The sequence below is a fragment of the Ictidomys tridecemlineatus genome, chromosome 9 (genome assembly GCF_052094955.1).
Source record: "Ictidomys tridecemlineatus isolate mIctTri1 chromosome 9, mIctTri1.hap1, whole genome shotgun sequence".
Taxonomy (NCBI): domain Eukaryota; kingdom Metazoa; phylum Chordata; class Mammalia; order Rodentia; family Sciuridae; genus Ictidomys; species Ictidomys tridecemlineatus.
The window spans coordinates 113,482,170-113,496,965 of NC_135485.1; the positions used below are offsets into that span (position 1 = coordinate 113,482,170).

General features: G+C 37.2%; 1 protein-coding gene across 8 annotated transcripts in view; it reads left to right on the forward strand.

Moving 5' to 3' along the window:
• The window catches only part of LOC101960141 (broad substrate specificity ATP-binding cassette transporter ABCG2-like), a 53,976-nt gene that overhangs the window by 23,742 nt on the left and 15,438 nt on the right, over positions 1–14,796 (forward strand). For all 8 annotated transcript variants that reach the window (XR_013426083.1, XM_078021939.1, XM_078021941.1 and 5 more), the window contains 7 exons: positions 3,333–3,392; positions 4,959–5,073; positions 5,628–5,780; positions 8,194–8,330; positions 11,547–11,698; positions 13,099–13,203; positions 13,806–14,053. Coding sequence is in view for 7 of the 8 variants with exons in the window: in XM_078021939.1 (XP_077878065.1) it covers positions 3,333–3,392; positions 4,959–5,073; positions 5,628–5,780; positions 8,194–8,330; positions 11,547–11,698; positions 13,099–13,203; positions 13,806–14,053 (970 nt within the window). In the remaining variant the exon portion in view is untranslated. The remainder of the gene's footprint in view (positions 1–3,332; positions 3,393–4,958; positions 5,074–5,627; positions 5,781–8,193; positions 8,331–11,546; positions 11,699–13,098; positions 13,204–13,805; positions 14,054–14,796) is intronic.

The window sequence follows — 14,796 nt, forward strand, 5'->3', positions numbered from 1 at the left end:
AAGATACATTTTTAAGAATTCAAAACACTTCTCTTATTTAATATACTCATTTTAACAGCTATGTTTAGATTATTCATTTATTGCAAGCATAGTTAATGTTTTAATTTTTTCCTAAAAAAAGTCCTAAGATATTCTTTTATATAGAAAATAATGAACACTATTCCTCTGATATTTAGACAAATATCCGAATTGGTTAACAGGCCATAAACTCAAGTTACTAGATTTTAAAGACATTCTTAGGAACAAGTTCAAATGACTTATTACAGATTTACTAAATTCATGTGAAAGGCATTTGGTCTGATAATAAGTCAATTTAGTATCATGCAAACAGTCTGTGTATAAGCATATAAACATACAGGAACATTCAAGGAAATTTAAAACTTAGATTTAATATTTTCTAGTTTTAAAAGCTATATTTTTGACCTGATATTGAAAGAAGTCTGTTAAGTCTTAAATTTGCATTTCTGAGTTTGATGCCAAGTTTACATCTAATGACTAAGGCTAGCAAAACTTGAATTGTGAATCTTCTTTTTAGAGACAGGCAAAAAATTAACCCACCAACCAAATAAACAAACAAAAAAACAAACCAAACAAACAAAAACAACTTTATCTAGAATATATATACATAATTTACATATATAATATATACATATATAATTTAAGCACACAGAATCAAAGAGGAAGTGAATTTACTGGGGGAGGGGAAACATGAACTCAAATAAAGTGATTATGGGTAAATATAGTCCATCTTTTCAGTAGAGACTTATTTAATGACGGAAGCATGGACTATCCTTGGGAAATGTTTTAGGTGATCAAAATGTGCTGCTTCACGAATTCCTTTCCCTCCTTCAGCAGTGAGCCAGAGATTTTTATCTTATGTGTTCCCAAAAAAGCCCTAAACATCAAGGCGTGAATGGAGTTAGTTCAAGGTATGAGTTGAACAAACTTTTATAGTTAATCTTCTGAATAAGATTCCCAAAGTTCCTTACAACCCAGGATTGGGTGTGCTCTTCTGAAATGGAATTCTTTTTACAAGTGGATAAATCTGGTGCAGGAGCCACCAGAACACCGCCTATTGAAGCCAGTTGTGAAGTTTAAACTTGTGAAATAGTTGTACTAAATCAGCATGCACTTCCAGTTATATAGGCTCTGATATACTCTTCCAAAACAAAACTGGATAAACATGCACTCATCCAATCCAATTAGAGTGTTGGAAAATTTTTATGTCTTCTGAATTGTATCTGACTGACCAGTAACCCCCAAAGCAAATGTTCCTGTAAGCCTTAAGCAGCTAATGTTCCACATGGCTCACTACTTTCCATACAGGAGGTAGCCAGTACCACAGAAGGACTCAATGTCCAAAGCCACAATTGGTGGAGAAAATCTTCAGTGTGTACCTTGATGGAACAACAAATATGGCCTGCTGACTTTTTTCAGTAACCTTTTTTTCCTCACCAATGAAGCCATTTTTGAAAGTTGAGGCTGCAGTAGAAAGGAATGGGATAAATCACCTGGGATTTAAATATATCCCAGCAGATGCAGTACCCTTTTTGGAGATTCCAAATCCAGTTTAGGCTGGTTATGAGAGCATCTTATCTGTGAGGCCTGTCTTTGGAGATCACTGCCAGCCTGAGCTATCTTGCTTAAGGGCAGGATAGGCTCTTGCTCCTGACTGGAACTCCCCAGTTGGTTCTAATAAAGCCTGGGGAGGAAAGAGGCTAGGCTATAATGCTCCCATCAATCTTACTCTGAATATTTCTGGAGCAGTGAGTGTTGTAGCCTCATCTCTTTCCTCCTGGGAGGCTGTACCACCCAGGAATGCCCACACTTCCCCTCTATGGTGACAGGAAGTGAATTTGAGTTTGGTCAGAAGAAAGGGGTTTTCTTCTTTATGGTTTAGAATATGTGGGGTCCTCAAAAGCGCATGTGTAAGACAATGCAAGAAGGTTGAGAGGTGAAATGATTGGTGTCCTGTGGGGGCTCTGACCCAGGAAACAGATTTGGAGTTTGGCAGGTGGAAGAAGATGCCAGACACAGCTGCCACAGGCAGTAAATGCCCAGGTCCTTGTGGATGTGAGAACGTGGGGCAGTTGTGCTGGGAAGTTCATCCCTCATGACAGCTGGGACAGAGGATGGACCTCTGTGGAATCCTTGTCTGAGAAAGAATAGCTGTCAGCTTTGATCTTGCCCTTGGAATAGATAACTGTTTTCTCAGTGAAATGCATGTTGACCTGCTTCCAAATTCTTAAGAGGAACTGGGCAAGGACATCAGGTTTCTGAATGGGCTAACAGAGGCCTCTATTTTATCTGTTTCACTACCTGTGGTGGCCCTGCTGTGATTTGTTTTCCTCCTTCCTACTCTATCTGAATATTTAGCACTCTCACAAACCTACTTATTTTTTTTAAATATTGGTGTCTATTCTGTGTATCCTTTAAGGATATTTCCTACTGGAGTGATGGCTCCCCATTCTAAACTGACCATTTTTCAGGCCTCTTACTGGGCACTTAAGAAGGAAGGAAATGATCTATTTTGAGGGTGTACATATTTCTTCCCTCTTTCCCTCCCTCCCTCCCTTCCTTCCTGCCTTCCTTCCTTTCCTCTCTCCCTCTCCCTCTCCCCCTCTCTTTCTTTTTCTGACTGGTAAAGCGTTATTTCCAGGTTAGAAATGGTAATGCTTTCTTTAACTATGGAGTGCTTCACTCTAGCCTTTCATTTCTACATAAGGGATGTTGATGTTTGCTCTGAGGAGATTTTAGCAGAGAGAACACTACAACTGATTGTATACAAATTAGTGACTAATTGTGTAGAACTTAACTAGGCACCAAGTGAGATGATTTCAAGATGTTGATAATCAAACATTTCTTAGAAACTATTATGAACTTTCCACTGTTGTAAAAGGAATAAGTGTAAAGGAGAAGCTTAATGAGAATCTGCTAATTATATCAAGGAACTTTTGTTATTGTTGCTGGTAATGGAACCCAGGGCCTCTAGCTTGGTAAGTGCTGGTTTTTCCACTAAGTACCCCCAGGTTCTAGCAACCTTCAATCTTGGATGAGTAGTTTTCCAAAATCAGTAAGTGGTTTGTAGAATAAATGAAGAGAATTTAGAGGAACATAAGCCATCTTTCTTATAAATTCTGACTAGTGATCCCTTTTATATTAGACTTGTATTAATCAACAGTTCATTTTTTATCTTTAAAAGTTAGTGTTTGTTTTCTTTCAGCAATTTCATCAGCTTTCCTTGAATGTATTCAATGCAGACTCATATTAATAAAATTAATAGAATTTTGTTTCAAATGGGACAATAAGATATTATGCTTATGTTTTTGCAGTGGGGTCATGAAACCTGGCCTTAATGCTATCATGGAATGCACAGGTGGAGGCAAATCTTTGTGAGTATAATGGAAAATACAAGTCAGTCTTTGTAGTTTCAGTGTACTTTTTAAAAAAATCACTTTGGTGGAAGCAGGTGTTGATTGAACCTTTGCTGTGTATCTGCAATCTGTTCCTAGGTGCCAGAGATAACATGCAGTTGGGCTAGCCTGTGGATTTAATCCAAGGACCAAGAAGTCTTATTAGATCAGCCTTGCTAAGCATGATTGTGTGATTGACATGTTACCATATTATGAGCTAATGAGGAGGAAGAAGAGGAGAATGATATTAATTTATGCCTTTATACATGTACTTTGTTTTTTTTTGCATTACAGTTCTAATGAACATACTTTATATACAGAGATACAAAAAATTGTGCTCTATGTGTAATAAGAATTGTAATGCATTCTATTGCTGTTGTGTATTTAAAAATAATAAAATCAATAAAAGATTAAAAATAAAAAAATGGGGATGGAGCAGAAAGAATAATTGAAGACATGAATTTAGAGAAAGGAGTGTGGGTTGGATCCATCAAGGTCAGACAGCCAGGAAGTTCATTTGGAAGGTTTTTGATGGATAAACTGATGTTACCTTGCTTGTACATTTTAGAGCTTTCTTTTAACATATAATGTAAAGGAAGGTGAAAATTTAAATATACATAAATGTATATATATGTATATTTAATGTATGTATATATGTGTATACATACATATGTATATACACATATATACATACATTAAGTATGTGTGTGTGTGTATATATATATATATATATATATATATATATATATATATATATAGAGAGAGAGAGAGAGAGAGAGAGAGAGAGAGAGAGATTTCTATTAAGCCATACAGAATAATGAAATTATGTCATTTGCAAGTAAATGGATGGTCGTGGAGAACATCAGGCTAAGTGAACTAAGCCAGACTCATCAAAGGTTGAATGTATTCTCTCATATGCAGAAGCTAGAGAGGAAAAAGGGAATAAAAAAGGATGTCACAAAAATAGAAGGGAGATCAGTAGAGATGGGGGATCAGGGGTTGAGAGGAGGGAAAAGAATTGTGCAGACCTGGGGGATGGAGTTGACCAAATGATGTTATAAGTAAGTATGAATACATCACAATGCATCCCAGTTTTGTATATAACTATGATGCACAAATTAAAAATAAATAAATAGGGGCTAGGGATATAGTTCAGTTGGTAGAGTGCTTGCTTCAAATGCACAAGGCCCTGGGTTCAATACTCAGCACTACTAAATAAATAAATAAGAGGAAGATGAATAGAGTAGAGCAAGGAGATCAGAGGGCAGCAGGGAGGGAGGGAGAAAGGAAGTACTGAGGATTGAAATGATACAAACATATGAATATGTCAAAATGAACCCCACTATTATATATTCCTATAATGCACTGAAATTTTTTTGAATATTATTTATGCATATGTACACATATTATTTGTACAATTTTAGTTAAACCATCAACTTTTTGACTAGTTCACTTTCTACCTGGAGCAATATTTTGGATTCATAATAACTGAGAGATATGGCCTGTGTTAGGGGGAAAACACAACATACATGTTTTTTTTTATAGATTTCTGGATGTCTTAGCTGCAAGGAATGATCCAAATGGATTATCTGGAGATATTTTGATCAATGGAGCCCCTCGACCTGCCAATTTCAAATATAATTCAGGTTTTGTGGTTCAAGTAAGTATTGCAAGTCTGCCTTCTAGGTTTTCCCTACTTCTATGTGGGAAGTGCTTTGACTTATGATTTTGTGTGCAACCAGTTGGATTTACATGTTCAAGGAACGGAATTTATTTACACCAGCTTTTCACAATATCTGCTTAGATTGAAGGTGGAATAAAATGGAAAGGTGGAGAGGGCTTGTAAGCAGTGGTGTCAAATATAATTTTGGTATCATTTCCATAAGGGTCTGCTGTGGCCCTATTTGCCTTTCTTTCATCTCTTTCCTTCCCTTTGAAGATGCCTTTGTCAAATCTTCATATAAAGCAATCTGGATGTGTCTAGAAGTCATCATAATTACCTGTGCTCTGCCTGGGTTGCAGATGGGGGATGAAAATGCCTCCCTCCAGTCTGTAGGTGTCTTTAGATCACTGAAGTTTATGGATTCGAAAGTTCAACATTAGCTGGAACTTTACCTCGATTATATTGTTTTTATGGATGAAGATAACTACACTAAAGAGATGCTTTTAGAAAAGACTCAGTGTGTCCCATTGAAATCCCATCTTCCCCTTCAGGATGATCTCGTACTGGGCACCCTGACGGTGAGAGAAAACTTAGCGTTCTCAGCGGCTCTTCGGCTTCCAACAACTATGACAAAACATGAAAAAGATGAACGGATTAAAGTGGTCATTGAGGAGTTAGGTCTGGATGAAGTGGCTGATTCCAAGGTAACCTGAAAAAACCTGATAGAATCAGACAGGAACAAGGACCTCCCTGTGTGGACCATGTGACCTCAATCAGAAGTTTCCTAGAGCATGTGAGGACAAAAGGGTCTGCTTTCTGTAGTGATGAGAAAAGTGACTGGTTACATACTATGAAGGTGGAAATGGAGCTGGAAAAGCAATCTTAACCTTAGTGTGATCCTGGTGTGAATGGAGTGTGATCCCTGTGGAGAGTGCTCCTCACGGCCTTTTCCATGCTCCTCCACCCTCATTGTTCAAGTCACAGCTCTTTTGATGTCTTTGCACTGACTTTTCTTCTTTCTCTTCCTCCTTTTGGCTGCTCTTCTGCCTCTCTTCCTCTGGAGGATTTTGTTCAGTTGATTTTTTTATATTTCTGGAATTCATAAATGACTAGAATCCAAGGATTCTTGCTGTTTCATACTGGTGTAAAATTTGTCTTAAAATCTATCTTCATTTTCATTAAGATTTACATTGTGGGGCTGGGGACATAGCTCAGTTGGTAGAGTGCTTGCCTTGCATGCACAAGGCCCTGGGTTCAATCCCCAGCACCACAAAAAAAAAAAAAAAAAAGGAAAGAAAAAAAAATTTACATTGAATTTTTGCAGTGACCAGGATATTTTTCCATGGTTTCTTTGGCACTTTTGTTGCTCATCCCCTCCCTCACTCTCTCCCTTCTTCCCTTTTCTCTGCTGATATTTATTTCCAGACTCTCATAGGCCAGGCTCTTTCAGGTTTGAGGAACGCAGTTGTCAGCAAGAGTAACAAAGTGTAAAGAAATGAACTCCTCCTTTTACGGGTTGTGCAGGATAAGGCAAGAAAAATGAGATGAAAGTAAGTTTTATAGTTGACCACTCCATATGGAAATTTTACTGATTAGACATTTGTAGATTGGGGTAATAATGAGCCTTGTAAAATGTGGTGACTCTGGATTAAGCCCCTGTGACCTGCTTCCTAGAGGCAATGGAGAATGAGGGTACCACTGGCTGCTGCTTTCTGTTATATCTGCTCATATTTTTTATGTGAAGTGTATTATGTTTAGAAGAATAACCCTATGATGCCATTATTTTCCACTTTTTTGTTTTTAATAAGTGATTAAATTGTCATTTCTTTGGCTGTTTATTCACTTTACTCTCTTTTAAAGGCACTCACTGCCTTAAGGTGCTTGCTTGGATTTCTAGGAAAAATATACAGAGGCACTATTGACTTATAATTCACATAATCTAACTGATTGAAATAATCTTTAATTTTTTTAATGTTATATACCATTTTAATCATTATAGAACTGTAGAGAAGGTCTAATTACTCTAATGATTTGATTTTTGGATAATTACTATAATAATATAATTACAAATACTGTTCACCTAGATTTCTCAGTTGTTAACATCTTCTCCCTTGATTAGTACAGATATTTTTTTACTGAAATATTTTATATAATGTTATATGCTATTTCATCCTTGAGTACTTGCTAGGAATCTAGAAAAAAAGAAGGATATTTGCCTACCTTACCACAATATAATGATCAACTAACAAAGTGAACAATATTTCATATCATCAGCTATGTCAAGCCCTTATTCATTCACATTTCCCAAAACCTCTTCAAAGACATTTTAGAGTTTAGTTATCAATAGATAAGGTCTGTGAGTAGCATTTGAATACTATCTCTTTGAAGACTCTTAATTTCAATATTATTTCCTACTTTCTGTCTCCCCAAACCTTCCTAGTCCCTTCACTACACAAATGAGCATTTAATGTTTGCAAAGATTGAGCCATTTGTCCTGTGGAATATCCCATCTTCAGGATATGAATGTCCCATATTTTCTGCATATGTCTGAAAGTGTGATTTTGGAATTCTGCCGTGAGTCAGGGTGTAGACTGTACCCATTGTCAAAGCATTATGGTGATTGGACAGGTACTGATATGGTATGTTGGAAAGTGAACTTTCCTGTCTGAGTGCATCCTGCTCTTGTAAGTCTATCTGGGGACTTTGGGTGGAAACAGGAGTGTTGATAGAAGACTAAAAGTTTACTACAGTTCCATTTCCTTTTCTCCTCCTATCTTTTCTCCTGTTTCAGACTATAATTTTACTGTTAGGGCCATTTCATTTTAGTATTCTAACTTCCTATTTTAAAACTAAATATTTGTCTTGGTGAGAAACATTCAGAACTGTTAAAAGCATGGGCTTTATATTGGGTCCATCCAGTGGGCAGCTTTGCCCTGAGCCTCAGTTTACTCATCTAGTAAAAGAGAAACTTCCTCCTTCTCCCAGGTTCATTTACTTCCTGTTTCATAATGAGGATAGTGAGATAAAGTTCTCTAGCAAGATTAGCAGAGCTTAGCTCACCAAATGATAGTTAGATCATTGTCATCCTTGTTGATAATGCAATAATTTGTGTTTTAGGTTAGATCTGGAGAAGAAAGAAAAAAGACCGGTATAGCAATGGGGCTGATCACTGATCCTTCCATCTTGTTCCTAGATGAGCCCACAACTGGCTTAGACTCAAGCACAGCAAATGCTATCGTTTCACTCCTGAAAAAGTAAGTGCTATCGGAATATGGTTGTTTCATTAATTTAATATCTGGTCATGTCTATGTACCATGTATTCTTGGCGAAAGGGATTCAGAAATGAGCAATATAACTTGTTCCTTCTTTCTTGAAAACAAATAGCAGGAAGTGATTAAAAGAAAAAAGTTGAAACAAGAGCATATGGAAAGATGGCCATGGTGGTAGTGGGGAGCTGATTTAAATAGCAGGAGGGTCAGGGAAGATCACAACATGTGACGCATGAGCTGGGAGTAAATGAGTGAGACCAGCTGTATCTGCAGAAGAGAGTTCTAGTTGGAAGGAGTGACCTAGTGACCCCAAGATAGAGCATGCTTGATGTGTGTGGAGCATCAGAGACTCTGTGACCCAGTGACTCTGAGGAGTGGCTATTGGTTTCTGCAGTGTCATAACAATACCACAAGCTGGGGTATGAGCAACAGAAATTACTTTTCTTATAGCTTTGGAGGCCAAAAGTTGAGGTCAAAGTGTCTGCAGGGCTGTTTCCTGTGAGGCCTGTCTCACTGGCTTGTAGATGGCCATGTGTGTCTCTTCATCTTAATCTCCTCCTAACTGGACACCAGTAAGATGAGGACCATCAACAATCTCATTTAACCTCACTGCCCTCTTTGAAGACTCTATAGACAAAGGAGCCACATTTTAGGGTACTGGGGTTAGGATTTCAACATATGAATTCTGGGGAGACCACATAGTTAGAATATAATGTGAGGTAGAGTTGGGCTGATGTCACGCTGCATAGACCTCATAGACAACTGTCACTAAGGGATGTGAGAGCATTTTGAGAGTGTCAGAGCAGAGCAATGGCTGTGCAGTCAGTCCAGGGTGAGGGAAGGTTACCAGGGAGGAGCTGCTCATGGTGAGGAGAAAAGGGTATGGACCAGGACAGGGATTGAACCAGGATTCTCCTGGAGAGGTGGAAAGAAGACCTTGTGTTCTGGATCTGTTTTTAAGGGGAATCAACAGGATTGACTCAGATATTGGATCTGGGTTATAAGGATTGGGAGAATAACTCCTAAGATTTGGACTTGAATAAAAGGAAGAAGAAGTAAATGAAATCATATTTTCTTTTATCAAGAAAGCAGCTGTATTTAAAGAAAATAAAATTATGGCATTTGCAGGTAAATGGATGGAGTTGGAGACTACCATGCTAAGTGAAATAAGCCAATCTCCAAAACCCAAAGGCCAAATGTTTCCTCTGATATGTGGATGCTGAACCATTATGGGGAGGAGGGACAGGGAAGGAATGGAGAGAAGATACAGGAAGATGGGATAATATTCCAATTGTCCTGTTTTGCTTATGAATAAGGAATCCTTAGCTACTTCTTTTATATGTTGTGTTGAAATCCTTAATCATAGGGTCTGACTCTCTTGGAGGCAGAATAACTTAGGGTATCCTGATAGCATATGCTAGTTACTTAATCAAATGTGTAAATTGAAGTGATTTTTGTCATAAAATATTTTTAATAACAAGATTTCCCTTTACCCCCATACACTAACAACTAGATTTCCAGACAGGATGCTCTTCCTTGGGAATATGGCTGCAGTAAAAATTTATAGACTAAGGTTCTCCCCACAAACAACTTACCTTTATCACCCTAAAGAGTTGACAAAACCATTCATATACTCTGACCATTCCAATTGGCTTTTCATTTAGTTATATATCCCTGTACCATTAATCATGAACGGATAGCTTCAAATTATCAGGCATTTTGTTTTTTTTATTTTGAATTTTAAAAAAATTATATTTGTTCTGCTTAGATAAACTTGACAGTAGAGTGTATTTTCACATATTATACATACATGGAGTGTAATTTAGGATACCGTTCTTGTGGTTGTATGTGATGGGGAGTTACACTGGTTGTCTTTTCATATATGAACACATGAAAGTTTTGTCTGTTTCATTCAACTGTCTTTCCTATTCTCATCCCTCCTCAATTTTCTTTATTCCCTTTTGTCTAATCCAATGAAATTCTATTCTTCCCTCCCCACCTCCCCTTATTGTGTGTTAGCATCCACATATTAGATAGAACATTTGGCCTTTTGTTGGGGGCAGGGTTTGGCTTATTTTACTTAGCATGATAGACTCCAGTTCCATTCATTTACCTGCAAATGCTATAATTTTATTTTTCTTTATGGCTCAGTAATATTACATTGTTTATATATACCATATTTTCTTTATCCATTCATCTGTTGAAAGGCACCTAGATTGATTCCATAGCTTAACTATTGTGAATTGATCTGCTTTGAACATTGATGTGACTGAGTCACTGTAGTAGGCTGATTTTAAATCCTTTAGGTATAAAAGGTTCTTAACAAGGAAAACATACACAAAAGCAAATGAAGGTGATATTTTTAATAACATTTTTAACAGTGATTTTGAACATTTCTTTTAACTATAAATAATAACTCCTGTGAAATGATAGTTTAGTACTGTTTCTGCCATGGGATAGATCAGACTTTAAATCTCAGCATTGCCCTTTAGTAAACATTGTCTCCTTGGCCAGTCACTTGATCTTATTTAAATTATATCTGTAAATAGAAGGAGACAATAATATGGGAACTGTGTTATAACAACATTGTGAAAATTGAAAGAAGGTAGTAAGCACTTATTAATGTCAACTGTATTATCAGGCAAAAAGATGAAAACAATCCTAAAGAATCTGAAGATTTAAATGATCAATGAGAACTGGTCATATGATAATTATTTTAATATGTAGTACATATGTAGACCTGGACTGCTTGTTAAAAATATGGACACCCTGAACTCACTCCGAGAGATTCTAATCCAATATCTAGGAAGACTGTCCGAGAATCTGCATTGTCAACGAACGGTCTAGTGGATTCTAGACTGTTGTGTATCAACCTTAAGAGACCCTAAGGTTTATTTTATTTTATTTTTTTATTTTGTGGTGCTGGGGATTGAACCCAGGGCCTTGTGCATGTGAGGCAAGCACTCTGCCAACTGAGCTATATTCCCAGCCCCAGTTCTAATAATAACTCACACCTACTTTAATGAAAACATTTAGTTTAGGTCCCCCAAGTGTCATGTAGCTAACATGAGATGAGAAGTTCATATGAGAAAAATAAAATTAAACTCTGGACAAATGTTTTCACCATACAATAAAGTATTTTATTAAGAAGGGCAATGTTCTGATATCTAATGACTCATTATTTTCCTTCTTTCAACTTAGCATTTCTGAACAAGGACGAACTATCATCTTCTCCTTTCGTCAGCCTCAGCATTCCATCTTCAAGCTTTTTGACAGCCTCACCATAATGGCCTCAGGAAAGCTAATGTACCATGGTCCTGCCCAGAAGGCTTTGGAGTATTTTAAATCAGCAGGTGTGGTTTTCAGGCACTAGATCCTTCCATCATAGACTCCTGGGGGAGGACAGTGAGGTGGACAGGAGTGCTGCTTGGTCATTGCATAGACTAACGGGTGCCATCACTCCAAAACATTTTTGGTCAGTTGGTGTCAGGAGTTGTCTTCATTTTTCAGTGTTTGCTTATTGTTTAGGTCTCTTTCTTTCTTCTCCCCTCTTTGAGTATGAATGCATGTGTGTATTTGTGGGTGTGTGTTTCTTATGGGCCTACTTCCTAGTTTTGGTGACCATTCCCTGAGAGTTCAATAATTAACTGGTTGGACTCACAGCCAGGCTTTTCAGCTGAACATTTTTGGAAAGTCCCAGTATCATTCATTTTCTTCTAGACCATGCAACAGATAGTGATGTTGTTCTACTTTTATGAGGGCTCATGGAGATGCTCATTGTTTCCTAGTAATATTAAATTGACTTGAGTGGGTGTAAGTTATTATTAGCCACTGGAATGGCTGGTCCTAAGTTTGACTTGGGTAGGCAAATATTTCTGGGCTCCCAGGTTTTCTTTCAGATTGAATTGTGTGATCTTTTTAATGGCTCATGCAATGTGCTTCATTTTAGAAACATTTAGAAATTAATATAGACATTTCTTCATGACCCCAAATATAGTTTTAAACATTCACTAGCTATATTAATATTTTAGTTTATTCTCAGCCACTTAAAATTAAGTATGTATGGGTTTGGAGAGTTCAGAGGAAATACTTAAGAGTCTGGTCTCAGGCCAAGTTTAGATAATTGTGCCAGAAAAAGTTGAGGTGAGAGTTTGGTGTGCTGTGCTGCTCATGTTCTCTCAAGAATTCAGTTCTGGGAATTTATTGTCTATTTTGAATTATGGCCGCATGATATGATAATGATAATTTGGATCTCTGAATTTAATAGGTGGAGAAGCAATCTTGTTGACATGCATAGTGCCATCCCAGCATTTGCTTCATGAACTCAGAAAACACAATGAACCTGGGCATTTTTTTCCTTGTATCTAGATTTAAGAAGTACTGATAAGCATCAGTTGATCCCCATAAAAAAGACGAGGATATTATGTTCTAAACAGTCCAGGACTGGTTACACACACACTCACACACACACACGTATATATGTGTATTGTATATGTATTATATATATATGTATTATATGTGTGTGTGTTTATGCACACACACACAGGATTAGGAGACAAAGCATGTTGAAATATTATATGAATGAACAAGAGGAAAGTATAAAATATAAAGTGAGGTGAGAAGAAAGCAAGAACATGGCAGAGAAAATGTTAGATTTGTCTTCCCTGGCCTCACTTCCTTCACTCTCTGGAAGTGAGTAGTTTTTACTTTTCAAGCCCATCAGGTTGAGTTCTTTGGTTGCTTTGTTTTATAGGTTACCATTGTGAGCACCTCAATAACCCTTCAGACTTCTTCCTTGATGTCATCAATGGAGACTCCCCTGCTGAGGTGACAGCAATGCAAGAGGAAGGGGGTGAAGGTATTGTGAATAGCTTAGATTCACAGGTCTTTGCCTGGTTGAATTGGCTGAAGTTTAGCAATGTGGTGGCTCCTTAAAACCTGGCTTTCTGAATTCCTACTCATGTGATGTTGTGATTCCAGTTAACAGATAGACTTTCTTCTCCATAAGAGCTATGGATGTTCTTTATTGAATTTATGAATGACCGCTTCTGTGCTACTCTCATTATAAAAGGAGTTTTCATTAAAAAAGAAAATATGATAATTTTTACATATTTTTAGAAAAAGAAATTGAAACTCATACTTTTGCACATAGTAGAAAATAAGGACCAACTTTTTAAAAATTAAGACTTATAATTCTGTATGGTAAGGAGTCTATTTTAAGGATTAGGGTCCACATACTTAGGAAAAGGTCTGTGAGTTTGCTCTAGCCATAAGATCCAGGCAGAAGTCATGTTAATTCCATGTGTTTTTCTGATGTATAGAGCCATGACAATGCTAGTGATTTTTCTATGCTTAGCTTTAAAATTTAGGTATTATCCATGAAAAGGATCACAGCAAAATGGCTTTGTTTGTCACCTATTAATAATATTTCTCTTTTTTGTGTGTGCTTTTATTCCAAAGCCAATGAGACTGAACAGCTATTAATAAGAAGACTGCCAGTGATCGAAGGATTAGCTCAGTTTTATAGAAAATCCCCCTTCTATAGAGAAACAGAAACTGAATTAGAGAGACTTTCAGGTGGCCAGCATAGCAGGAGCCCGGCCTTCAAGGAGACCACCTATGTCACCACCTTCTGCCATCAGTTCAGATGGATTTTCTGGCGTTCATTCAGAAACTTGATGGGTCGTCTCAAGCCCTGGGGAGTTGAGGTAATCTTAGAGATTTTTTTAAGTTTGCTGTGAAATATTCATGTGGATGCAATTTGGTTCTGATATAGTCTGCTTCAAGATAATGTGTATCTTCTACCCACCCTTCCATTTATTTGTCATCCTTACTCCATTTAGGATATAGAAGCAGTCCATAAAACACAATTAAGTTTTCACATCTAGAAAGGTGGTTTTTTTTTTCAGTGATTTCTTGGAATACATAACTCAGAATTTTGAACCAGACAAATTGTAAGGGAACATCTCAGTAAGAAATTTATTTATTTTTTCAATAAATGGAAGCTAAAGGCAACAGAATCCATTTTGGGGTTTTCTAGTCTCTATCTACTTTCATTCATTGATTCATTCCACAGCTTGAATGCAAGATCTTGAGTTGTATTTTGGGGAATCTAATATGGTAGTGGACAAAGTGAGTTAAAATGACAACCTCTGCTCTCATGGATTTTATTTTCATATGAAGGCAGAGTGATGATGAGTAAAGTAATACAACACACAGCATGTTAGATTGCAGGAGGGACTATGCAACAAGTTCAGGCAAAATAGGGATAGAGAAGGGGAAGAGAGAGGGCAAGAGATAGGGAAAAGAGCGTTGGTTTGCATTTGAAATTAGGTGGTGAGGGAGAGCTAGTGGCTTTGAATACATCTACAAGTACCTTGGATTGTTCACTCTCTGAGGGAAGAGCCTTATGCTAACTGTTTTCCTTGTAATTTCCTCCTCATTGAGAGAT